At 40.2% G+C, this 26,104-nt stretch overlaps 1 protein-coding gene across 2 annotated transcripts in view; it reads left to right on the top strand.

The window, feature by feature from the left end:
• Window positions 1-26,104, top strand: part of ITPR2 (inositol 1,4,5-trisphosphate receptor type 2) — a 588,791-nt gene that overhangs the window by 150,939 nt on the left and 411,748 nt on the right. For both annotated transcript variants that reach the window (XM_061417573.1, XM_061417572.1), the window contains exons 10-11: window positions 5,411-5,455; window positions 21,814-21,965. In XM_061417573.1, coding sequence (XP_061273557.1) covers window positions 5,411-5,455; window positions 21,814-21,965 — 197 coding nt within the window. The remainder of the gene's footprint in view (window positions 1-5,410; window positions 5,456-21,813; window positions 21,966-26,104) is intronic.

Here is a 26,104-nt window from a genome sequence, read left to right on the forward strand (position 1 = left end):
TTAGAAAAGGAAGAGGAACCAGAGATCAAATTGCCAACATCCGCTGGATCATGGAAAAAGCAAGAGAGTTCCAGAAAAACATCTATTTCTGCTTTATTGACTATGCCAAAGCCTTTGCCTGTGTGGATCACAATAAACTGTGGAAAATTCTGAAAGAGATGGGAATACCAAACCACCTGACCTGCCTCTTGAGAAATTTGTATGCAGGTCAGGAAGCACCAGTTAGAACTGGACATGGAACAACAGACTGGTTCCAAATAGGAAAAGGAGTACGTCAAGGCTGTATATTGTCACCCTGCTTATTTAACTTACATGCAGAGTACATCATGAGAAACGCTGAACTGGAAGAAACACAAGCTGGAATCAAGATTGCTGGGAGAAATATCAATAACCTCAGATATGCAGATGACACCACCCTTATGGCAGAAAGTGAAGAGGAACTCAAAAGCCTCTTGATGACAGTGAAAGTGGAGAGTGAAAAAGCTGGCTTAAAGCTCAACATTCAGAAAACGAAGATCATGGCATCTGGTCCCATCACTTCATGGAAAATAGATGGGGAAACAGTGGAAACAGTGTCAGACTTTATTTTTCTGGGCTCCAAAATCACTACAGATGGTGACTGCAGCCATGAAATTAAAAGATGCTTACTCCTTGGAAGGAAAGTTATGACCAACCTAGATAGCGTGTTCAAAAGCAGAGACATTTGCCAACAAAAGTTCGTCTAGTCAAGACTATGGTTTTTCCTGTGGTCATGTATGGATGTGAGAGTTGGACTGTGAAGAAGACTGAGCACCAAAGAATTGATGCTTTTGAACTGTGGTGTTGGAGAAGACTCTTGAGAATCCCTTGGACTGCAAGGAGATCCAACCAGTCCATTCCGAAGGAGATCAGCCCTGGGATTTCTTTGGAAGGAAGCTGAAACTCCAGTACTTTGGCCACCTCATGCAAAGAGTTGACTGATTGGAAAAGACTCTGATGCTGGGAGGGATAGGGGGCAGGAGGAGAAGGGGACGACAGAGGATGAGATGGCTGGATGGCATCACTGACTCGATGGACGTGAGTCTGAGTGAACTCCAGGAGTTGGTGATGGACAGGAAGGCCTGGCGTGCTGCGATTCATGGGGTTGCAAAGAGTTGGACACGACTGAGCGACTGATCTAATCTGATCTGATATATATATATATATATATATAGTGGTAGTGGTAAGGATATGTATATATATATATAGGCGCTAGTGGTAAAAAACCTGCCTGCCGATGGAGGAGATGCAAGAGACAGGTTTGATCCCTGGGTTGGGAAGATCCTCTGGAGAAGGAAATGGCAGTCCACTCCAGTATTGTTGCCTGGGAAATCCCATGGACAGAGAAGCCTGGTGGGCAACAATCCATGCGGTCACAAGAGTTGGACATGACTGGAGCGACTTCACACACACACACACACACACACACACACACACACACACGACATATATATAGAAATGATTACCACAGTAAATGTTGATAACACCCATCACCACAATTATAAAATTTTTTCTTGTGATGAGAACTTTGAAGATGGACTCTCTTAGCAGCTTCCAAATATACAATTCAGTATTACTAAATGTAGTCACCATGCTGTACATTACATCCCCAGGACTTACTGTCTTATTATCATTGGAAGTTTGTGCCTTTTGACTCTGCCTTCATCCATTTCTGCCACGACCATCCCCGCCTCTGGTAATCACAAATCTGTTCTCTAAGTTCATTTTCTGCTTTTTTGTTTCTCTGTCTTGGACGCCACATATAGGTGAGCTCATACAGCATTTGCCTGTGCTGTGCTTAGTCCCTCAGTCATGTCTGACTCTTTGCGACCCCGTTGACTGCAGCCTGCAGTATTTGCCAATCTCTGTCCAACTTATTGCACCTAGCATAATGCCCTCAAGGTCCATCCATGACGTTGCAGATGGCAGGATTTCTTTTTTTTTTTTTTTTACGATTGAGTAGTATTCCATGGTATGTACTTTTGAGATCCTTCTTTGTTATGTACATCAGCAGCTCTATGTTTTATTGCTGACTAGTATGCCATTGCTTGAATACGCCATGTTTTGCTAATCCAGTCTCCTGTTACATGATATACATTTTTGTCTAAGCCTAATTTCTAGCTCAGTTTTATATCCCTACCATTGTTCCTCCCCACCTTCCCCATCATCTTCAAATCAGTGTGTCTTTTTAGTTGATTTTCCTCGAATATGGTCTGCAGGAAACTCCTGGAATTTGAACTCAGCATACACTGTTCTTTCTTCAGCTGAGGAAAGCTTTATTTTCCGCTATCTTTGATTATTGCCTATGTTTCACTTATTTTCTCTTCCTTTTAGTACTCTGAAGGTCCATTAGTTGATACCCCATTCTCTGGTCCTCTATGACTATTTCCTTTTTCCTAATTTACATTTATTTACATGTTTCCTCTGTGTTGAAAGATAGCTGTTCAATTTTTGTTCTTTGCATCAGTCATTTCCTATAACATCAACTATGCTCATTTCTGCTGCTGACATGGACTTTAATTTTGTATTTATGTATATTTTCATTATTATTGAAATTCCCCTTAATTTAGCTTCTTTTTATATTGTGATTCTTTACTTTTTAATTATGTTATTATTTATCTTATTATTTTATACTATATTTTTAGCCATTCGTATTTTGCTATCTTCATATAGAGGCAGTATTTACTTGTACTTTCTTGAATGTGCCAAGCCATCTCCTGAAAACTTATTTTGAATCATATTGGGCTTCCCAGGTGGCTCCATGGGTAAAGAATCCACCTGCCAGTGCAGGAAATGCAGGAGATGCAGGTTCGATCCCTGGGTGGGGAAAATCCCCTGGAGAAGGAAATGGCAACCCACCCCAGTATTCTTGCCTGGAGAATCCCGTGGACCAAGGAGACTGGTGGGCAGTCCATGGGGTTGGAAAGAGTCGGACATGACTGAGCACGCTTGCAGGCATACCATAGATAATACTCAGAAAGACTCTGAGAACAAATTCCCCCTGTTTGACATACTTTGTAATCTGTCCCATATTGTTTTTTTCATGCTTTCCTCCCTTATTATCCTCAGAAGCAGAAGGGTTGAGTGGATGGTCTTTTTCTTCCTCTTCCTTTTTCTCAATCTTCTTGCTGAATCTTTAGCTGCAGGACAGCCTACAGGGTCCCTGCCTACTTCCCAGTTCCATCAGGTGTCAACTCTGCATCCCTGGGATCTCTTGCGGTTGTATCTGTCCCTGGCTCCTCTGCTATTTCTCCGTTATCTCCATCATCACTCAGTGCCATTCCAGGTTGCAGCAGCTACAGTTTTTTCTCTTCTCGCTGATTCTTCAGGCAGAGCTTCTTAGAAAACCTTCTGCCATCATCTGGCCTCTCTGCTTTCTGCCCATTTGCTTTCTGAGCTTTGTTATATCTCTTTGATCATGAGAAACAGAAAGAGGTAATGGAAAGTGGATGGAAGAATGTTCTCAGATACTCAGTTGTGTCTGACTCTTTGTGACACCATGAACTGTATGTAGCCTGCCAGACTCCTCTGTCCATGGGATTCTTCTGGCAAGAATACTGGAGTGGGGTGCCATTTCATCTTCCAAGGGATCTTTCCGACTGAGGGATCAAACTTGATTCTCTTGTGTCTCCTGCGTTGGCAGGCAGATTCTTTACCACTAGTGCCACCTGAGAAGCCCAGATGAAGGATGGGGGGAAAATTTTCTGCTCCATTCCATAGCAGCTTTTCAGGGATGGAGAAGCACCTCTGTATGGGTCTTTGGTTGGTGAATACTTAGGTTCTGTGGGTCAGCAGGCAAATCATGGAACCGCGGCCAGTATCTTCTAAACTGTGTTCACTTGGCCACTAGCCTGAAGTGAGGTTGAGATTTGCCGTGAGATGACAACTGGGGAGGTATTGCCTCTCCTCCAGCTTTATAATTACTGTCAATTCACTGAAGATTTAAGGTTTAGGTTGTTTTCAGTCTAAGTCTTCAATGTTATTGAGAGTATTTTGCTTTTTGATCTTTTTCCAGCACCTTCATTAATATTTAGCAATTAATTGGCAGGGGCATTCGTCAGAGCTACTAACCAAGTATCATATTGAAAAAGACCTCTAGCCTTATGTCTTAAGTGGTGACTTTAATTACCTGGTGTTGCATAATGTATACACAAACTGACTCATATTAATAGGATTACATTCAACTGGACAGCTTGTTATTTTGAGAAAACAGCCTGTAAACCAAGTGATCAACAAGGACGTCTTTTTGAAACTGTGTGGCCTGGTGGAAAGATTGAAGGCAGGAGGAGAAGGGGACAAAAGAGGATGAGATGGTTGGATGGTATCACTGACTCGATGGATATAAGTTTGAGCAAGCTCCGGGAGTTGGTGATGGACGGGGAAGCCTGGCGTGCTGCAGTCCATGGGTTTGCAAAGAGCTGGACATGACTGGGCAACTGAACTGAAGTCCATTGGGAGTCAGGAGTTATGAATTCTAGCCAGCTGGAAATGTGTGGGCCAACACACAGCATATCCGGATCTCATGCTTCTCATTGGAATGACCCCCAAACTACTCCACAGCCCAACCCAGAGACATGAGTTCTTTTTTGTTAAATAATCCTCATGCATTAGCTGACATAGGTGATACATGTATGTGTGTGTGTGCGTGTGTGTATATGTATGTATATAGTTCCTCTTTTGCTTGACTTTCTTTTCTTGTGTGTATAGCATGTGCAACAGGATCTTGAATCACACTTAAAACTTGCCTTTGGTCTACTTTTAAAACTTGGTGTCTGCATTATTGGTCAATGGCAGGTTTTGTGGTGGGCAAAATGAAGTTTCTCGAATGCTTCCTAGGAGGTGAGATTGTCAGCTCTCCTTGTTCAAAAATGTCAACTGTTTGATACAAACAAAGGCCATAGCTTTGGTATTTTACCTTTAGTTTCCTGCCACTCGGATTTGAAGGTATTTGATAATACGTTTTTTCTTATCCTCTTTTTATGTGAAATTTAGTTAAGTATACGTGGTGTGTGTGCATACGTGTGCTCAGTTGTGTCCAAGTCTTTGTGACCCCACAGACTGTAGCCTGTGCACCAGGCTCCTCTGTCCATGGAATTTTCCAAGCAAGAATACTGTAGTGGGCTGCCATTTCCTCCTCCAAGAGATCTTCCCAACCCAGGGATCGAACCCATGTCTCCTGCATTGGCAGGCAGATTCTAGATCACTTCGCCACCTGTGAGTATCAGGTCAGTTCAGTTCAGTTCAGGTCAGTTTGAACTGACTGTGTGACCGCATGGACTGCAACACACCAGGCTTCCCTGGGAATGTAGTGAACTGGAATTAAAGATCACTGTTCTTGTTAATGTACTTTTAATAGCAATTCAAAACTAGTTTTGTTTTTTTTGATTTTTAGCTTAACCCTGATTATCGAGATGCCCAAAATGAAGGAAAAAATGTGGTGAGTAGAACTATTTTTTTTCTCCATAAAATACAAGCATATTATTTATATTTTATATGAACAAATTGAAAAGTTAGTAGACAATATGAAGACTAGGGACTCTGAGAGAGAGACTCTGAGTAGAGTTTGTGGATCAAAGATAAAAGTAAATGATGAGGTGGATTAGAGTATAAGAAGATGATCAGTAGTGGGTATTTAAGGAGATTTCTAGCAATTTGGAGGCTATTTATGATAGAGTGCTGAAGGCAGCTGGGTCTCTGAGGTATGTTGGGTCTAGGTTTAGTTTTCAGAAGTGCATAGAAATTAGGAAAGAGGAGTGGAATTGTGACCTAATATTAAAATAGGACAACAGAAAAATCATTTTTGATTCAAAATGAGTTGGGTTTTATTTATGCAGAGAAATTGAACTATTCAGAAAGTAGATGATTTTTGTTTCTAATATTCTACCCTGTGCTACTCAAAAAGATCTCAATCATTTTTCATTAAAAATACTTATTATTATTCATCCTGCTCATCTCATCTCCACTTATAAAGAAAATGACTTAATGATGACAACATGATTTAATTCAATAAAATTTTAGAGAGGAAGGGATGTGCCAGAGGGAATGGGTTTGGGGTACAAGTGAAACTGTGTGGTGATAGATGGTAACTAGACCTCTGGTAGTCATCACTGTGTACTATAGGATGTTGAATTATGATGCTATATACCTGAAACTTATTAAAAATTCAGAAATTCAGGACACTTTGATGTGATATAAATAAAGCCCAGATGATGGGCTAGATTTCCTTTTTTTTTGGTATGTCTAATTATCATTTATATTATTGTTGTTATACTTTTAAGTTACTTCTGCAACTGCTGTCCTTAGAAACAACTAAGGACAAGACCTAAAAATCAAACTCCTGTTTCTCAGTTTCCTACAGGAAAAGACTGTGAACTATTTTTTAAACTGATTCAGTTTCCCCTCTTTTAGTAGAAAACTGGCAACCCTGACTCCTGTTTTCCATGACACACAAAAGCTAGTAAACATCTAGAAGTGGTTCAAAATTTATAAGTAAACTGATTTTATATGACCAGATAGAAAGTTTAAATAATTTTTATGATCTGAAAACATACTTAAGAGAACAAAACTTCTCAACATTTTCATGCCTAATCGTAAACATTCTAGTGAATAATTTCGATTGTCTGAAATTAGTTGCACAAAAAAGATATAACTAAATGTTTTAACTCATCAAACTGATCACATAGAACAGCCTTGTCTAATTCAGTGAAACTATGAGCCATGCCCTGTGGGGCCACCCAAGACAGATGTGTCAAGGTGGAGAGTTCTGACAAAATGTGGTCTACTGGAGAAGGGAATGGCAAACTACTTCAGTATTCTTGCCTTGAGAACCCCATGAAAAGAATGAAAAGACAAAAAGATATGACACGGAAAGATGAACTCCTCAGGTTGGTAGGTGTCCAATATGCTACTGGAGAGGAGTGGAGATATAACTCCAGAAAGAATGAAGAGGCTGAGCCAAAGCAAAAACAACGCCCAGTTGTGGATGTGACTGGTGATGGAAGTAAAGTCCGATGCTGTAAAGAACAATATTGCATAGGAACCTGGAATGTTGGGTCCATGAATCAAGGTAAAATGGAAGTGGTCAAATAGGAGATGGCAAGAGTGAACATTGACATTTTAGGAATCAGCGAACTAAAATGGACTGGAATGGGTGAATTTAACTCAGATGACCATTATATCTACTACTGTGGGTAAGAATCCCTTAGAATAAATGGAATAGCCTTCATAGTCAACAAGAGAGTCCGAAATGCAGTTCTTAGGTGCAGTCTCAAAAGTGACAGAATGATCTCTGTTTGTTTCCAAGGCAAACCATTCAATATCACAGTAATCCAAGTCTATACTCCAACTGGTAATGTGGAATAAGCTGAAGTTGAATGGTTCTATGAAGGCCTACAAGATCTTCTAGAATTAACACCCAAGACTGGAATGCAAAAGTAGGAAGTCAAGAGATAACTGCAGTAACAGGCAAATTTGTCCATTTAGTACAGAATGAAGCAGGACAAAGGCTAAAAGAGTTTTGCCAAGAGAATGCACTGGTCATCCAACAACACAAGAGAAGATTCTACATGTGGACATCACTGGATAATCAATTCCAGATTCAGATTGATAATATTCTTTACAGCCGAAGATGGAGAAGCTATACACAGTCAGCAAAAACAAGACCAGGAGCTGACTGTGGCTCAGATCATGAACTTATGTAAAATTCAGACTTAAATTTCAGAAAGTAGGGAAAACCACTCAACCATTCAGGTATGACCTAAATCAAACCCCTTATGATTATACAGTAGGAAGTGACAAATAGATTAAAGGGATTAGATCTGATAGAGTGTCTGAAGAACTATAGATGGAGGTGGCATTGTATAGGAGGATCAAGATCATCCCCAAGAAAAAGACATGCAAAAAGGCAAAATGGTTGTCTGAAGAGGATTTACAAATAGCTGATAAAAGAAGAGAAGCGAAAAACAAAGGAGAAAAGGAAAGATATACCCTTTTGAATGCAGAGTTCCAAAGAATAGCAAGGAGAGATAAGAAAGCCTTCTCAGCGATTAATGCAGAGAAATAGAGGAAAATAATAGACTGGGAAAGACTAGAGATCTCTTCAAGAAAATCAGAGATAACAAGGTGACATTTCAACATTTCATGCAAAAATGGGCACAATAATGGACAGAAATGGTATGGACTTAACAAAAGCAAAATATATTAAGAAGAGGTGAAAAGAGTACACAGAAGAACTATACAAAAAAGATCTTCATGACCCAGATAACCATGATGGTGTGGTCACTCACCTAGAGCCAGACAACCTGGAATGCGAAGTCAAGTGGGCCTTAGGAAGCATCACTACGAACAAATCTAGTGGAGGCGATGGAATTCCAGTTGAGCTATTTTGAATCCTAAAAGAAGATGCTGGGAAAGTGCTGCACTCAATATGCCAGCAAATTTGGAAAACTCAGCAGTGGCCACAGGACTGGAAAAGGTCAGTTTTCATTCCAATCCCAAAAAGGGCAATGCTAAAGAATGTTCAAACTACTGCACAATTGCACTCATCTCACATGCTAGTAATGTAATGCTCAAAATTCTCCAAGCCAGGCTTCAAGAGTACGTGAACTGTGAACTTTCAGATGTTCAAGCTGGATTTAGAAAAAGCAGAGGAACCAGAGATCAAATTGCCAACATCCACTGGTTCACAGAAAAAGCAAGAGAGTTCCAGAAAAATATCTACTTCTGCTTTATTGACTACACCATAGCCTTTGACTGTGTGGATCACAACAAACTGTGGAAAATTCTGAAAGAGATGGGAATACCAGACCACCTGACCTGCCTCTTGAGAAACCTGTATGCAGGCCAAGAAGCACCAGTTAGAACTGGACATGGAACAATGGACTAGTTTCAAATTGGGAAAGGAGTACGTCAAGGCTGTATATCGTCACCCTGCTTATTTAACTTATATGCAGAGTACATCATGTGAAATGCTGGGTTGGATGAAGTGCAAACTGGAATCAAGATTGCCGGGAGAAATATCAATAACCTCAGATACGCAGATGACACTGCCCTTATGGCAGAAAGTGAAGAAGAACTAAAGAGCCTCTTGATAAAAGTGAAAGAGGAAAGTGAAAAAGTTGGTTTAGAACTCAACTTTCGGAAAACTAAGATCATGGCATCAGGTCCCATTACTTCACGGCAAATAGATGGGGAAACGAAACAGTGAGAGACTTTATTTTTGGGGGCTCCATAATCACTGCTGATGGTGATTGCAGCCATGAAATTACAAGACACTTGCTCCTTGGAAGGAAAGCTATGACCAACCTAGACTGCATGTTAAAAAGCAGAGACATTACTTTGCCAACAAAAGTTAGTCAAGGATAAGGTTTTTCCAGTGGTCATATATAGATGTGAGATTTGGACTATAAAGAAAGCTGAGTGCCGAAGAATTGATGCTTTTGAACTGTGGTGTTGGAGATGTCTCTTGAGAGTCCCTTGGACTGCAAGGAGATCCAACCAGTCCATCCTAAAGTAAATCAGTCCTAAATATTCATTGGAAGGACTGATGCTAAAGCTGAAGCTCCAATCCTTTGGCCACCTGATGTGAAGAACCGACTCATTGGAAACAACTGTGGTGCTGGGAAAAATTGAAGGCAGAAGGAGAAGGGAATGACAGAGGATGAGATGGTTGGATCACATCACTGGCTTGATGGACATGAGTTTGAGCAAGCTCCGGGAGTTGGTGATGGACAGGGAAGCCTGGCATGCTGCATCCTATGGGTTTGCAAAGAGCTCAACATGACTGAGCAAATGAAGTGAATTGTACTGAACTGTTTTAAACTGAGTACAACTTGCTGTTGCCCCATGGTGTCTACTGCTTCATATATCTGATTACCTCCTTTTCTATATGTGACTCTCAGTAGGGCTGGATTTCTTTAAAAGCAATTTGTATGCATGTTAAGTCACTTCAGTTGTGTCCTACTCTTTGTGACCCTGTGGACTGTAGCCCACCCGCGGGGCTCCTCTGTCCATGGGATTCTCTGGGCAAGAATACTGGAGTGGGTTGCCATTTCCTTCTTCAGGAAATCTTCCCCACTCAGGGATCAAACCAGTGTCTCTTATGTCTCCTGTATTGCAGGCAGATTCTTTACCACTAATGCCACCTGGGAAGCCCTAAAAGCAATTTAGTCATATATTTTGATATAAAATAGACAAAGTCTATAATACAATTTGGTAGGAATTTAGCCATCCCTTTTGGAATGAGCAGGTATTATTACTGCATCACCCAAAATTCTGCTGTTTGATGGAAACCATTGGAATAAAGTGATTACTGTTGTATATTGGTATGCAGATTTATGTTTTATGAGGATAATGATTATGGTGGTGATGAATCAAATCAGAATTTCTGGACCTGAGTCAGTCCTGTTTGACTCCTCTCTGCAAAATGATTATCATGTTTACAATAGAAATAAATGGAAGTATCAGGTCACTGATCCAGTAAAAACTTTAATTCGTGTCAAAATATCTTTAAATAGAGAAGTAGTTTTTTTTTTTTTTTTTAAGATAAATTGGATCTTTTGTTTGTAATTCAATTTTATCCCCTGGTATGGGCTTTTCTTGCCTCGATTTTCAAGTAGCTGTACCAGGATTGTTGGGCTCTTACCTTCTGATGACTTAGGAACACGCCATCAGTAGCCATGTTTAAAAAGCACAGTGTGTTCTTGTAAGCTTGTTTGTGCTCACAATGGTTCTAATCAGAGACCACCAGGAAAATATGCCTTCTTGAATAAATGGGGTTCATTACTCTTTGTACTCACACTGTGGGGAACTGTGGGGTATCTCAGTGAGCACGTGTTAGGAAGAACCTATTTTAGGGTTTGGGCTTATGCAATTGATTTTGGGGATGACTTAAACAGGTAAAGCTTTGCTGTGTATAGGAATGCTGTGAGGATGAAGAGGTGTCTTAATACATTTTATCTATGGGCAGGGTAGGTGAGATCCATGTCCTTGCTAAAGAGGCAGTAGTTGCTCATACTTGGTAGAGGAGAACAGGATCATCATTTTTTTTGTGGCTCGTACAATATTCACAATCTGTTGGTGTTCAGACATGGTTATGAAGTGGTGGTGTTTTGTCTTGATCCACTCCAGTCATTAAGTGGCCTTATCTAGTGTTGCTGTTTTGTGAAATTGTCCATATTCACCAGGCCCAGCTCGAGTGTCAGGCCAGCTCCTAGCAACTCCAAGGCCTGGCTCATATACCAGGCCAGCTGTTGGATGTCAAGGACTGTTTTTCTCCTTGTCAAGGTTTATTTCTGTGATATTCTGTATGGCTTCTTGAGCGTGGTGTAGAGACAAGAGAGCTCTGCTTTAGCACCACCATAAATTTGCGTAGCCTCAGACAAGTCAGGTAGCTTTCCTGAGACTCAGTTTCTTCACCGGTTTGATAGAATGAAGATGTTTGCCCTACATCCCTCACTTGCATGTCATGCGGATAAAAATCAAAGCAGGCGGATGGACAACTCATTGTGTAAAAGATGTCAGTAGGTTAAAAAAGTGTAAGTTGTTTCTCTTAAGAGGGCCTCATATCAAAGCTTCAAATTGTGTAGTTGAATTAAATCTTCTGTGCTCATCTTTTTTACACTCCATACCATTTGGAGATGCTATTGATGCTTCTGGGCAGAGATGAGGGGAAGAATATAGTGTGTGAAGGCTTATGGAGCCGCATAGAGCGTATAAATAAGTAATCGATCCATGGTGAAGTTCACTCTTTGTGTTAATCAAGCCTTAGACTTGCTAGATTTTGTTTCTTTGTATTCTGAAGTACAGTTTCTCTCCACCTCCTAAGCACCCTTCTGTTTAAGCAGTGTTACTAGTGATTCTTTAATTGCATACCACACAGGTGGATTTGCTTTTGCTGTAGAATTTTATGATTGGCTCTCATCTGTCATCAGAAGCACATCCAACTGGGACACTTGATTTCATTTTCTTTTCTGTCTAAAACCACTAGCTTGAGAGTAAATAAACCTGAGAATATGGAGCAGTAAAGCGAACAATATGGCTGCTCATTTTATACACCATTTACCACCTAGCAATAATGACGTTTCTGTCTAAGAAAGGAAACAGAGGAACATTTGGAGTGTAGCCTGTGAAAAATGAAATCTGTTTCCCAAAACAATGCTATCTCACCTCAGATCTAGGTTCCAGTAACACTGAATTCACTGTGACCATGCTAATTATTTTCTTTTCTAATTTTCCTTATGTTGCCTATTTAATATCCAGTTAATATTTTTCCTGTAATTCAGAAACCTTTATCAAGTGTTGCCTTCCATTTTTGAAGTTTCAAAGGTTAATGGATGGTGCCGCTGAAATGAGGCAGTGTGTGTCAGAGCTCCCATTAAGACCCAAATTGCTGTATTTATTCTACAAAGAAGCCTATTATTTCCAATCTTACAAATGTACAGCATCCACAGGGACCCTGTAAATATTGGAACTGTATCAAGCCCAGCTGGGAACCTGACAGTCATTAGTTTTTTTCTCCGTGAAAGCCTGCATCTTTTCAGATGGCTCTTTGAAGGGGACTTTTTGGAGGATAACACCACCCATTTTCACTTACTTTATTTCTGTGGAATGTGATCTGATTTTTTGAGGGAATGTCTTTTGTCTCTGCTGGGGATTCTCAACCCCAGAAATCCTGATATATTAATATTTGGGTTAGATCATTCTTTGGTGTAGGGGCTGTCCTTTGCATTGTAGGATTTTTAGCAGTGTCCATGGACTCTTCTCACTAGATTCCAGGAGTGGCCTTCCTGTTCTCTCCCCACCCAAGTGTGGCAACTAAAAGTATTTCTGTAAATGACCAAGTATCTCCTAGGAGCCAGATTGTCTTCCTTTGAGAACCATCAAAAACATACATGAAACAGAAATGTTCTAGGAAGCATGAAACTTTGCTGAAATAGACTTGAAACTTCTATAGATTTTTTCTTTAGGGGGACAGATTCTGAAAGAAGACCCCCTCCCAGTTCTTTGAGTATTACTATATATATTCATCAGTGGTAAGATGATAAGGAAAAGAAAGAAAAAAGGGGTCGTATTAGGAATTCGTTTGAGAGCACTTGATAGCGAAGGAACCCTGGCAAGAGAAGCAGTGTTTGCAGCTTTAACTGGCAGGGTTGTGTCTGTTACATAAAGTCTGCAGTGAGAGCCCCAGAGGGTCTGGACCCAGACACAGATGCCTGCACATCTTAGGCTGCAGTGGCTGCGCACAGGTCTGAATCAGCCCTGAAAACGCATACATTATTTCTTACCGAATGTCTCTGGCTCCTCACAGCAGAATCCCTACGTGATGTCTCTGCTAAAAATTCGATGACTCACAAATGAGTCAACAGAGAAGGTGTTACAGGAGGCTGCCTGCTGTTAAGCCCCGGCAGGGCCCCCGGGAGCTGGAGAAGCCAACGAGCCATTAGTATCCTCTCTGGCTTCCCATACGGGATTTTCGACTTACATAGTCTGAGAGACGGTGTGCCTTTCCTTCCAAGTGTAAATGCTAGTTTTCTAAAAGCCCAGCAGACTAGGCTAACATTCTGAGGCCCTGCATGCCCTAAATTGAGAGAGTTTGGGAGAATGAGCTGATGTTAAATTTAACACCTGTTTAAGCTCTGTTGTACCGTAATGTATTTTCATGATGCAAAGAGGGAGAGAAGTGTGCTTCTGTAATTCTCAGCAGGGAACTAGTGTTTTGGGGTCTTTTTTTTTTCCTTTAAAGAGATGTGGGTTTATAAACAAAAGCCACAAGCACACGATTTTGAACAAAACTGTTTTTGTATTATGGGAATAAAGCTTTAATTTTCTTGTATATTGAAACTCAATCCATTCATTTATAAATTATATACTATAACTCATTATTCACATTTCATTGTTTAAAAAATTCCAAAGGGCTAGCTTGAAGTTTGCTATCAAACTGCTTATGACAGCTTGTTAAGCAAATTAACAGAGTACAAGAGATTAATAACAGAAAGGTTTAGACTACAGCACTGTTTTAAAAAAACTTCTAAATGTGTTAGAAGCTCCTATTCCCAAATAAACAACTGTCATGCTTTTATAAATGGGACTTATCTGTTCAGTAAAGCTTTTTATCCCCAAGGACCTAAGCAGATGATTTGGGGGTACAATATGCATTCCATTTATCCTGTGTAATTAAAGTTAAACCACAGGTCTTAAATAGTATGAGTAATTTAAAGTGAGCTTTTGGTTAATCCTAATAAGTGAGGTTTCTGTATGGCAAGGATTTTTATTGTTCACTGTAAGAGTGTCAAACTAGAGAGGTCTCTGATCACTCTTATCAGGATTCCACAGGGAAATATTACCAAGTGGGATATAATAGAAAGTGGGGTTTAGCTGCTCATTGCTCAGAAGCCATTAAAGAGGCCAGGTTGGTAGAAACTGCTTTATTTCGGAGGCTGGCAACTGGTTGGGGATAGGGGGAGAGGACAGATGCCTGTCCAAAGCCAACTCCTCCCCGCCCCCAACCCTGTCCCCTTCCTCTCCCCGCCTCAACAGTCTGGAGGCAAGAGCTTTTATAGACAGAGGGAGGGGGCTACATGCAGAAACAGCACAGTCAATCCTGACAGTCATCTTAAAATCGGTCATTGGTGGTCTGATCAATATCATCTTAATTGCTTTAAGTACAGTTAATCTTCATTTTCAAGGTTGCTTTGTTTCCATTTCTTTGAGGCCAGTTCTCTGAATTGTGGCAGCTTATGTCATGGCCACAGTTTGGTCATCATGTAGTTAACTTCTTCCACTCTGTGTGAGTTTCAGTATCTGCAAAACAGCTCATAGACTATGGCTCAGAATATTATCTATAGCCCTTGAGGAGGAACTAAAGGTCCTTGACTCTGCTTAATGGCTAAACTATTATTATTTGGTCTCCTTTGACTGGTTTCCTTTGTTTCTGCATTCTGTTCTCACTTCAGTGATTAAACCTATTCTTTGGCTAAAGTTTTTCCATGGACAAAAGGCAGGCTGAGGACATGGGGGACAAGGACCATAGGGTCCTGCTCCATTTCAGTAGGAGGGCAGTCTCTAGGAACCTGGACCTGCTCTCCCTTTACATGTCCAGAAAATTCATTTTATTAGCTTTTCAAAAGAGGAAAAAGAGTGTAGACAGGAGGATTGGCTCCACTAAATGAATTCACAAATGACTGATGTATAATCACAAAGTCCTCTCTCAGCTCCCCGTCTTTGTGCTCAGTCGCTTATTCATAGCCTACTCTTTGCAATCCTATGGACTGTAGCCCACCAGGCTCCTCTGTCCATGGGATTTTTCTGGCAAGAATACTGGAGTGGGTTGCAATTTCCTACTCCGGGGCATCTTCCCAACCCAGGGACTGAACCTGCATCCCTGCACTGCAGGCAGATTCTTTACACTGAGCTACTGGGGAAGCCCTCTCAGTTGCTGAGTAGACATGAAGCCTTGGGGCAGTTAGTGCATTTTCCCTGAAGGAAAGTCTCCATCAAAAGCTAAATTATGATGAGAAGATTGGTGTGCAGATAGCACAGATACCTTTCAGGGATATGGAATGCCTCCAGAAAGACTGGAATACTAATTTGTTGCATCTACATTGGCCTACAGTGAGAGAAACTGTCAAATACTTGTTTATTGACTCTCCGATATTTAGGGTACATGCTTATCTTCTGTTAATAAAACATTTCTTCAAATACGAAAGTGAAGTGTATGAAAGTTCATTGCTCAGACACGTCTGACTTTTTGCAATGCCGTGGACTCTAGCCCACCAGGCTCATCTGTCCGTGGACTTCTCTGGGCAAGAATTCTGGAGTGGGTTGCCTTTTCCTCCTCCAGGGGATCTTCCCAACACAGGGATCAATCCTGGGTCTTCTGCATTGCAGGTGGATTCTTTACCATCTGAGCTACCAGAGAAGCCCTTCTTCAAATATGGTTCAATACAATTGATTAGATTTTATTTTCCTTAGCTAAAATTGTGTTTTAATTGTGCCTTTTTGATACTACATTTAAGCCACTTGTCTCAAAAATCCTTTGAGTTTTTTTTTCCTACAACTGCCTGATCTCATCCTTTATTTCTGCATTCTTCCATTCTGAGGCAGTCTTCCCTCATGTGTATTAATAACACTCATTATGTTGGTGGTTCTTTCTTTTGGCTGCAATAGCATTGCCAAGTACAAAAAAGAGCTCTTTTATAATATTTCTTTGTGATTGTAATTCTCCTGATCTATTTCTCCCCAAGTTTTCATGTTATAATAAAAAAAGTATTTCCTTTTTTTCCTTTCAGAATTAGCATTTTCTCTTCTTAAATCTCCCCATTCCTCTTTCTCTGCCTTCTTCATTGTAGTGATTTTTGTCTTCAATATCAGATGTCACCACCATTTTTACTATTGAGAAGGAGTTCCTGGTCGCATATGGTACATTCTACTGGGCCCTGTATAAGAGGATTGTGTAGATCTTCTTGAGACCTCGACTCAGTTATTTGGAGGCGGACAGAAGTGTGATTCCTGTGTCACCAGTACATTTCAGAGCCGCCAGGGAAAGCTACTTCCTTCATCCGTATCTTAGTATAATATTTGGATTTTCATGTTGAGTTGGATGGCAGAGATAATGAAACAGTGTACTTTTGGGTTGGTTAGTTGGTTCTTTTATTCTTCCCTCCCTCCCTCCCTCTCTCCCTTCCTCCTCCTCTACCTCCCTGTCTCTTCCATCTTCCCTCCCTCCCCACTCTTTCCTTTCCTTTCTTCCTTCAACAGCTTTACTAAGTTATTATTCACATACCATAAGAATTATCCTAGAAGGTACAGTGTTGTGAATCTGCAACCACTATCTAATTTTAGAACATTTTTTAAATCACCCCCCACCAAAGAAAGTCTATATCTACTAGCAGCCCCTATCAACCCAGATCTACTGTCTCTTTGAATTTGCCTTTTCTGAATATTTCATGTATGGAATTATACAATATATGGCCTTTAAGTGTCTGGCTTCTCTCACTTAACATAATAAAATGCATACATGTAGCATGTATCTGTATGTCATTCCTTTTCATGTCCAAATAATATTCCATTTGGTGCATGTACCATATTTTGTTTATCATTTGATGGGCTTTTGGCTTATTTCTGCTTTTCAGCTATTATAAATGAAGCTGTTATGAACATTCATGTGCAAGTTTTTGCATGGTCGTATACTTTCATTTCTTTTGGGTAGATACCTAGAATTAGAATTGCTGGTTCCGTCTGTGCTAAGTCTCTTTAGTCATGTCCACCTCTGTGCGACCCTATGGACTGTAGCCTGCCAGGCTCCTCTGTCCATGGGCTGCTCCAGGCAAGAATACTAGAGTGGGTTGCCATGCCCTCCTCCAGGGGATCTTTCCGACCCAGGGATTGAGTCCATGTCTCTTACATCTCCTGCATTGGCAGGCAGGTTCTTTACCACTAGCGCCACCTGGGAAGCCTAGAATTTCTGGTTATATGTTTAATATTTTGAAGAACTACCAAACTCTTCCTAAGCGGCTGCACCGTTGTGTGTTCCTCAGCAATATGGGGGGAGACTGAGTGTTACAGTCTCTCCACATCCTAACAGTTGTTGTTGTCTGTACTTTGACAATAACCATCCTAATACATTTTCCTATTTAGTAATGAGATTGAGCACTTTTGCAAGTATTTCTTGGCCATTTTTCTGTCTTCTGTGGAGAAATGTTGGGTCTCATCATTTGTTCAATTTTTAATTGGGTTATTTGTCTTTACAACTGTTGAGTTGTAAATGTTCTTTTTATATTCTGGATACAAGTCCCTTATCAGATATATAACTTACAAATATTTCCTCTCAGACTGTGTACTTTTTAATAGTTTTACTTATTTATTTTCAGTTGTCCTGAGTCTTCATCGCTGTGTGGGCTTTTCTCTGGTTTCAGTGAGCTGGGGCTCCTCTCTAGTTGTGGCGTACAGGCTTCTCACTGCTGCGGCTTCTCTTGTTGCAGAGCATGGGCTCTAGGGTGCTTGGGCTTCAGTAGATTCAGCTCCCGGGCTCTAGAGGATACGCTCTATAGTTGTGGCACACACAGACTGGGTTTTTTTAAAACAGGCATTTGTAAAGAGCATTTTAGATGCATAGCAAAATTCAGTGGAAGATACAGACGGTTCCCATATACCGCTGCCCACACGAAAGTACAGTGTCCCCTACCATGAGCATCCTTTACCAGAGAGGTACGTTTATTACACTGGTTAACCTGCCTTGGCTCATCATTATGACCCAAAGTCCATAGTTTACGTTAGGGTTCACTCTTGGTGTAGAACTTTCTATCTCTCTGATTAAAGTAGAATGACATGTATCCATTATAAAAGTATCATACAGAATAATTACATTGCTTTAAAAATCCTCTGTGTTTTTCCTACTCATTCCCCTCCCATCCCTGGCAGCCCTGATCTTTTTACTGTGCCATCATTTTGCTTTTTCCAGAATATCATACCGCCATATGTTTGAAGTCACACAGTATGTAGCTTTTTCACATTGGCTTTTTTCATTTTAACTATGCCTTTAAGGTTTCTTCATGTCTTTTCATGGCTTGATAGTTCATTTCTTTTTAGTGCTGAATAACATGCGATTGTTTGAATGCCCCACAGTTTATTATTCACTCACCTACTGAAAGGTGTTTTGTTTGCTTTTATGTTTTGGTAGGTATAAATAAAGCTGTGATGCAAGTTTTTGTGTGGACATAGCTTTTCAGCTCCTATGGGTAAATGACAAGGAGCATGATTGCCGAATCATATGGTATAGAGTGTGTTTCATTTTGTGTAAAACCATTGGAATGTCTTCCAAAGTGACTGTACCATTTTGCATTCCCATCAGTGATGAATGAGAGTTCATGTTGTTCTGCATCCTTGTCAGCCTTTGGTGTTGTCAGTGTTTTGGACTTTGGCCATTCAGTAGGTGTATATGGGATATCATTGCTGCATGTGAGATCTAATTAGAGACTTTGCTGTTCCCTAATGACATTTGATATTGATCATCTTTTCATATATGTATTTACCACCTGTATGTCATCTTTGGTGAGGTATCTGTTCAGGTCTTTTGCCCTTTTAAGAATTCGATTAATTGTTTTCATATTATTGAATTTTAGGAGTTCTTTGTATATTTTGGATACCAGTCCTTTATTAAATATGTCTTTTGCAAGTATTTTCTCCCAGTCTGTGGTTTATCTTCTCATTCTTTTGACTGTGTCTTTCACAGAGCAGGATAAATTCGTTTTCATGGAAGCTTGATTATCAATCATTATTTTTCATTGAAAGTGCTTTTGGTGTCATATTTTTCTCACACATTCCTATTTTCCTTCTAGTGTCCACACTTCCCATTCCTTCCCTTATTTTGACCTCCTCATTCCAACTATTTTTCTTTCTTTAGACTCTTTCCCTCAACTGTCTTGAGAGTTGAAATACAGGAAATAAATGAAACTGTAGAAAGGCACAAAGGCTGCCTACATTTCAGTAGGGAATAATTAAAGACCAATGTTTTCATGATGCAAAGGAACACATTTCAAATAATAGAATTTCACTTGACTAGCTGCTGCCAGAGATTTATTTGGGAAGTAGTCTTTTTAGCTCACAGATGATCTATGAAGATCTTTCCCAAGCTTGAGATTTCATGAGCCTAAGCTATTATGTTACCCAGGCTGCCTTCTTTCCTAACTTGCTTGTCTGGCAAGGCCATTTTTATTGGGTTATTTAAAGACATTTAGGTTTTCTTCTCTCAAGATGGGATGGTGTTTTGCCCTTCAAAGACTTTTGTTTTCAGTTCACAGATTTCCATGCCCTCACTGCAGATGACTGTGAATTGGGTCTTCTGACCCATGAGAATTTTTTCAGAAACCTTAAAGAAGGTTGTTCTTTGAAGAGTGACTCACTCAATGTCTAAGGGCTGCAGATCAGGCCTCTGGCTTTGGGTGATATGGATTGAGATGTCTAGTTAAATTTGGAGTTGAGCATTCACTGCTGCTCTCACTGCTCCCTTCTCCTTCCTTTTCCCCTCTCCTTTCCCCCTTTTTATTCCCTCCTCCCCATCTCGTTCCCTTCTTTCTCCTCTCCTTTCTCTTTCCTCCCCCTCTTTCTCCTCTGGTCCTCCCCTTCTCCATCTTCTTTCTTTCTCTCCTTCCCTCATCTTTCATCTCCTGCAGGTAACTGCACTCATCTCTTTGTTTAAATGAAATAATGTTCTTCCTCTTTCTCAAATTTTTGTTGTAAGATTAGCAAGAACAACCAAGGAATGGTTTGGGTACCCTGAGAAGCTTTGTGTAAATTCACAAGTGTAATTTGCTTACTGTTTTTGCATTTCCTTCTTTCCTATTTCCCTAAACTTCCTTCTAATGTGTAGTAAGTTACCTGTTTTCTGATGAATACACATAGTTCATACTTACTGATAAGAAACAACTGTTATGGGGATTAAACTACCTGGGGAGAGTTTGCCAGACTCCTATCTTCATTTAAGTTTGAACTTGAATCTTTGTGGAGGGCCTAGAAGTGAAAGATGCCAAGAGCTACCAGGAACTGCTAGGCTGTGTGAGATTTAGCAGATAGCAATCCTGCTTCTACTTCGCACCCTGGCAGTTCCTCTGCCCATTTGTAGGTCAGTGGTGCTGCCAATTTGTGCACCATTTACAGAAAACACCAGCAAGAAATGGTAAGGATTTTCTGATCCAAGGACAATGATGCTCACAGCCTTGGGATGGTGCTTTAGGTGAACATTTTGGAATGATCAGGTGTAGTACTACATTGCCATGGCGACCTTGAAAGCAAAGCTTGTCTTTGGATATGAACTGCTCTCATTTACCTTCAAGCATCCCTTCCCTCCTGTATTTTCTTTCAACTTCCTTTGATGGTACAATGACAGCCATCCTCTCTTATATTCAAATTTAGTTGATTTAATAAATATGTAGAAGTATTACCAAGCTTATAATTGCTGTATCCTGTTTTGGTTTTCTTATACATCGATCCTTCCATGGGACATTGGAACTTGGGGAAGTTCAAGAGAAAATGCATAATCATCAGTCTTGTGTTATTCTCTGCTTAAAATGGTAGGGATGTAGTGGAAATATTGGCTGAGTTTCATCATAAAGGCTTCTATTCCATTTGACTTCACTTTATTTGACATTATAGTATCTTCTGGGATCTTCTAGAATAGCCAGTGAACTGAATGGGAATCCTGCTGTTGAGTCCCCTTCACTCCAAGTTAATATCCCAGTGGTGTTTTAGGGATTAGGCAGGAACTCTGAAACACGTCCATGCTTCCAGTTTATGACATCTAGATGATTCGGCAGTTTCTTCAGTGTTTTTGTTTGCTTTGTTTGGCTGAGCTGTCTTCGTTGTGGTGTGTAGGTTTTCTCTAGTTGTGGAGCACGGGCTCTAGAGATTTCAGGCTCAGCCAGTGCAGTGCAAGGGTTTAGTTACCCTCAGGCGTGTGGAATCTTAGTTTCCGGACCAGGGATTGAAACCCACATCATCTACATTGGAAGGCGGATTCTTAACCTCTGGACCACTAGGGAAGTCCCTCTGTGTTTGTTTTAAATGTGGAATGCTCAAAATTACTACTGTGAAAATAGGTTTAATATCAGGGAAGGGCCCTAACTATTTTGACTGTTGCTGCTTTGATAATTTGCCCAGCTGAAGTCCTCTGGAGTGTGTGAACTGGAGTGTGTGAACTAGGCATCACTATAATCCAATGAAGAAATACATGCAAATTTAAACTTCTCTCCCAGTTTAGTAACAAATCTAATAAAGGTAAAAAACATTCTACCACCTCAACAGAGAGATGGGGATCTTCCAGCTTCAAAGAAGAAACGCCAGGCAGGGGAGAAGATCATGTACACTTTGGTCTCAGTCCCGCATGGAAATGACATTGCGTCGCTTTTCGAACTGGATGCCACGACTCTTCAGAGAGCAGACTGCCTGGTTCCAAGGTAAAAAAAAAAACACACACACACAAAAAAACAGGTTAAATAATGATGTCCCTTTGAATAATTTTACTGGTTGGTAAGGAATTAAAACCATAATTTTAATATAATTTTTGTGACAGCAAGAGAGCAAGTGTAAGTGAAAAACAAGTGTAAAAAATCATGCCTCTTTTATGAGTAGATTAACATGGTTGTTCTATTCTTAAAAATAAGTAAGAAATTCTGAAAAGTTCATAAGAATTATTTATTTCTACTACTTGGATGTCCCGTGGTTACTAAAATGAAAAACAATCTAGAAGTATTTCCGTTAATACTTACGGCATTTTTATACTCCAGTAAAAATTAATTTTAAAATACTTATGACATTTTTATTATGTCAAATTCCAGATTTCATTCATTTATTTATTTATTTGTCCATTTGTTCATTTATTTAGTCATTGAGTCAACAAATCTTTACTGAACATTGATTGCCTCCCAGGCATTGCCCTTGGCATTGGGAGGACAACTTTGAGCAAGCTGGTGATGAACTTAAATTCAAATGGGAGAGAGGGGTAATAAACAAATAAGCACAAACTATAAGGTCAGGTAATAAAAATGTTTTGAAGGAAAATTGAAGCATATGGAGAGTTCTATTATTAGGTATGAGACCTCTCTGATTTAGGACATTTGAGAAAAGATCTGAATGATTTGAAAGATCAAGCCCTCTCCATCTGGGATGGAAGTGTTTCAAGTAGCAGGAACATGAAATGGAAAAATATTGAAATTTGCTAGCTGTGCTGAAGGCCCAGCTAGGAGACAAGTAGACCTAAATGAAGAGGGGGAAGGAGGATTGTTAATGAGGTAATTGGTAACTTAGAATATTTTACATTCTTTTGTTCGGATTTGATGTTTTTTTTTTTTTTTGGCTCACAGCTGTCTACCTTCCAACAATAGCACTAGGATGCAATCTGTAGATGGATAAAATTTTGCCTTTATTATTAAGTTTAATGGGATTGTTCTAAATTGTCCTTGATCCAGCATGCTTGTCCTTGGCCTTGGGCAGATCGCAGTGGTTAGATTGAATGTACATGCTCAAAATGCAGACGTTATTGTGCAGGTTACTTTCAGAGAAGGGAAAACGCTGCTCTACTGACACTGCCGGAAATCACTGCTCCTTGGGCTTCCTGGGCTGTTTCACAGCTGTTCTCACTCATGAGATATGTAGCTGAGTCTGTGGTCACACCACCCAGAACATGCCTGATCTTGGAAGCTAAGCAGGGTCAGACCTGTTTGGTACTTGGATGGGCGAAATGTAGCTGAATCTTGGCCTTGCGTGAGCCATTTCTCTTTGGGCTACCAACAGAGATCTGTAAAGAGATCCACACTGAAGGTTTGACTTGATGCAAGTCGCTGACCTTCTTTTCTGAGTATGGCATCTTAATAAATCCTTGCTCTGACTACTCACTTTAGATTTTAACTCAGCAAACATAGAGCCCTTCTTGAACTCTAACGAAGAAAATTTGCTTAAGGAGAAGGTAGAAAGATCTCACTATATAGACAAGCCCCAGAGCCTTGCTCTATATGGCAGGGTTCATCTATTATTATTCAGAGCCGCTGAAGCCCTTCTCATTATAGAACAGATTTTTGTATTAACATATTCTTTGTCATTAGTTGTTTTAAAGCTTCTGCTAATGAACACTTAGTAATAACTACTATTGTAATATAACTCTGGAGCTCTTGCTGTGTGCTGAGCACTCTGTCAAGTTCTTTATAAATATCCTGGCAGCAATTCTAACAGATCAGAACTAAAGACTAGCTGTGCTGTGTGTGCTTAATCACTCAATAGTATCTGACTCTTTGCGACCCCATAGCCCACCAGGCTCCTCTGTCCGTGGGATTTCCCAGACAAGAATACTGTAGTGGGTTGCCATTTCCTTCTCCAGGCGATCTTCCTGACCTAGGGATCAAACCCAGGTCTTCCACATTGCAGGCGAATTCTGAGCCACCTGGGATGAACTAGTTAATGCCTTGCTTTTCATGTCAGCTTTAAATTGGAATCACCTGTGCAGCATTTCGCCCTTTATGCTCTGGCCACAGGAAGATAAGTGAAATCACTTGGAGATCTTTAAAAAGTACTGATGCCTTCTCTGAGTCCCAGACATTCTGATTTAAATTATGTGCAGTGCAGCCTGGGCAACAGGCTGTAGAAGCTTTTCTGGTGACTCTAATGTGCAGCCAGGTTAGGGAACTACGGGCTTAGTGTGACTAGGTTGATCAATCAATGTCTAGCTCATGAGGTGGAATTTGATCCTGAAGAGTGTGAATTTGCAGTCTATACTCTTAACCACTATGACGCATACCTTCGTCTTCTATTTTTATTTATTTAAAAGATTTTTTTGATGTGGATCATTTTTAAAATCTTTATTGAATTTGTTACAATATTGCTTCTGTTTTATGTTTTTTTTTTTTTTTGGCCTTGAGACATGTGGGATCTTAGCTTCCCAACCAGGGATCAAACCCATACTCCTGCATTGGAAGACAAAGTCTTAAGCCCTGGACTGCCAGGAAGTCCTCCCAATGTCTTCATATTTTAGACATTCAAATTACATAAAGATTCTAAGAAAGGATTTTTGTGGTGTAGGTCCTAAGGAGTTATTCATTTCTAGAATTGTTAGAAACTGCAAGTTGTTATGGCTCAAATGTGGCCTCAGTTTGGAACTCAGCCATCTAGGTTGACTCCATAAGCATCTATAGGAAGAGTGCAGGGGTAAGAACGACCATGGAGCTGGTCGTTCTCCAGCTATGGCCCCACTTTCCAGATGCTTAAAATACAATGGTGAGGATAATTGAGTCCAAATGACATCTCCTGTGTAATTCCATGCAGAAGATAAGTGGTATCACAGAGGTATTACAGCACCACCTTGCTGATTATTTGGACAATGACCGGACCTTTGCTGTTCTAGATTTTTGAAACTCAGTCTCTATCTACTTTTATGAATGAGCAGAACCATGGTGTTTGAGACTAAATCTCTTTCCCTGAAGCCTTTTTTTTTTTTTTGGTTTCTCTTATTGGCCTTAATGCTTTCTGCCTTGTATTATAGGGATTTATCTTATCTTTCCTTCTGAACTTCTTGCAACTTGAAGCAGAGAACTTACCACAATGGTTTTCTTTTAATGGACACTTTATTCATTTTGTTTAACAAATGATAATAAAAGTTTCACTGAAAATGATAATATTTGAGCTGGAGGAAGCTCTAGCTGTTCTTTCTCATACACTCTCTCATAATTCACCTATCATTGGTTCTTACTATTGCTGGAACATGAATTAGCAAATATGGGACCATTGCTCCTAAGGGAAATACAGAGTTAGGTTCCTGCAAGCTTCTGGACACAGTATTTTTGTCAATCAGTTAATACTCAACCTTGTTTTTTATGTGTTTTTGGTTAAAGACACCTCACTTAATATATACTTTTGGTTCATGAACACTGAATTCATGACCAGCAGCCCTATAACTCATGCCTGGATGAAGCTTCTCTGTCATTAGTATTTTCTCTGTAATGCACGTCACAGCTTTGCTCTACAGGAACACAAGACCGCACTTCAGCACTACACTTGGGGCTGTTTTCAACAATGAATTCCCCAATGACAGTGAAATCATGGTAATATACAGACCACGAAAAGACACTTGGTGACGGTTCAAGAGCAGAAACCAGAAGGCAGAGCGTCACCGTGTTCAGCCTCACTGGGGATGTGAATGGCAGGGAATCAAATTTTTTGCCACTCTATGCATGTCTGAGAAAGACTGCCAAAGTTCCCCCAAGAATTGATTTTGGGGGTAGAGATAATTTGTCACAAGTACATAATCTGCAATTACTGAGGATCGACTACACTGTATACTTGCATGTGCAAATGGTTAAACCACAGAAGGGACTACAGTGAGACAGCCATTATAACTGAGATGGTCACAGTCAGTGCTTCTTACCTTTGTATACACCAGAATTTCCTGGAGAGGCTGGTAAAATACTCACTGTTGGACCTCAGGCTCAGATTCTCTGATTCAGTGGACTGGGATAAAACCTTGGAATTTGTATTTCTAACTAGTGTCCAGGTGATGCTGATGGTGCTGGTCCAAGGTCTAGATTTTGAGAACCACTGGCCTAGGTAA

Source organism: Bos javanicus, chromosome 5 (genome assembly GCF_032452875.1).
Source record: "Bos javanicus breed banteng chromosome 5, ARS-OSU_banteng_1.0, whole genome shotgun sequence".
NCBI classification, from domain to species: domain Eukaryota; kingdom Metazoa; phylum Chordata; class Mammalia; order Artiodactyla; family Bovidae; genus Bos; species Bos javanicus.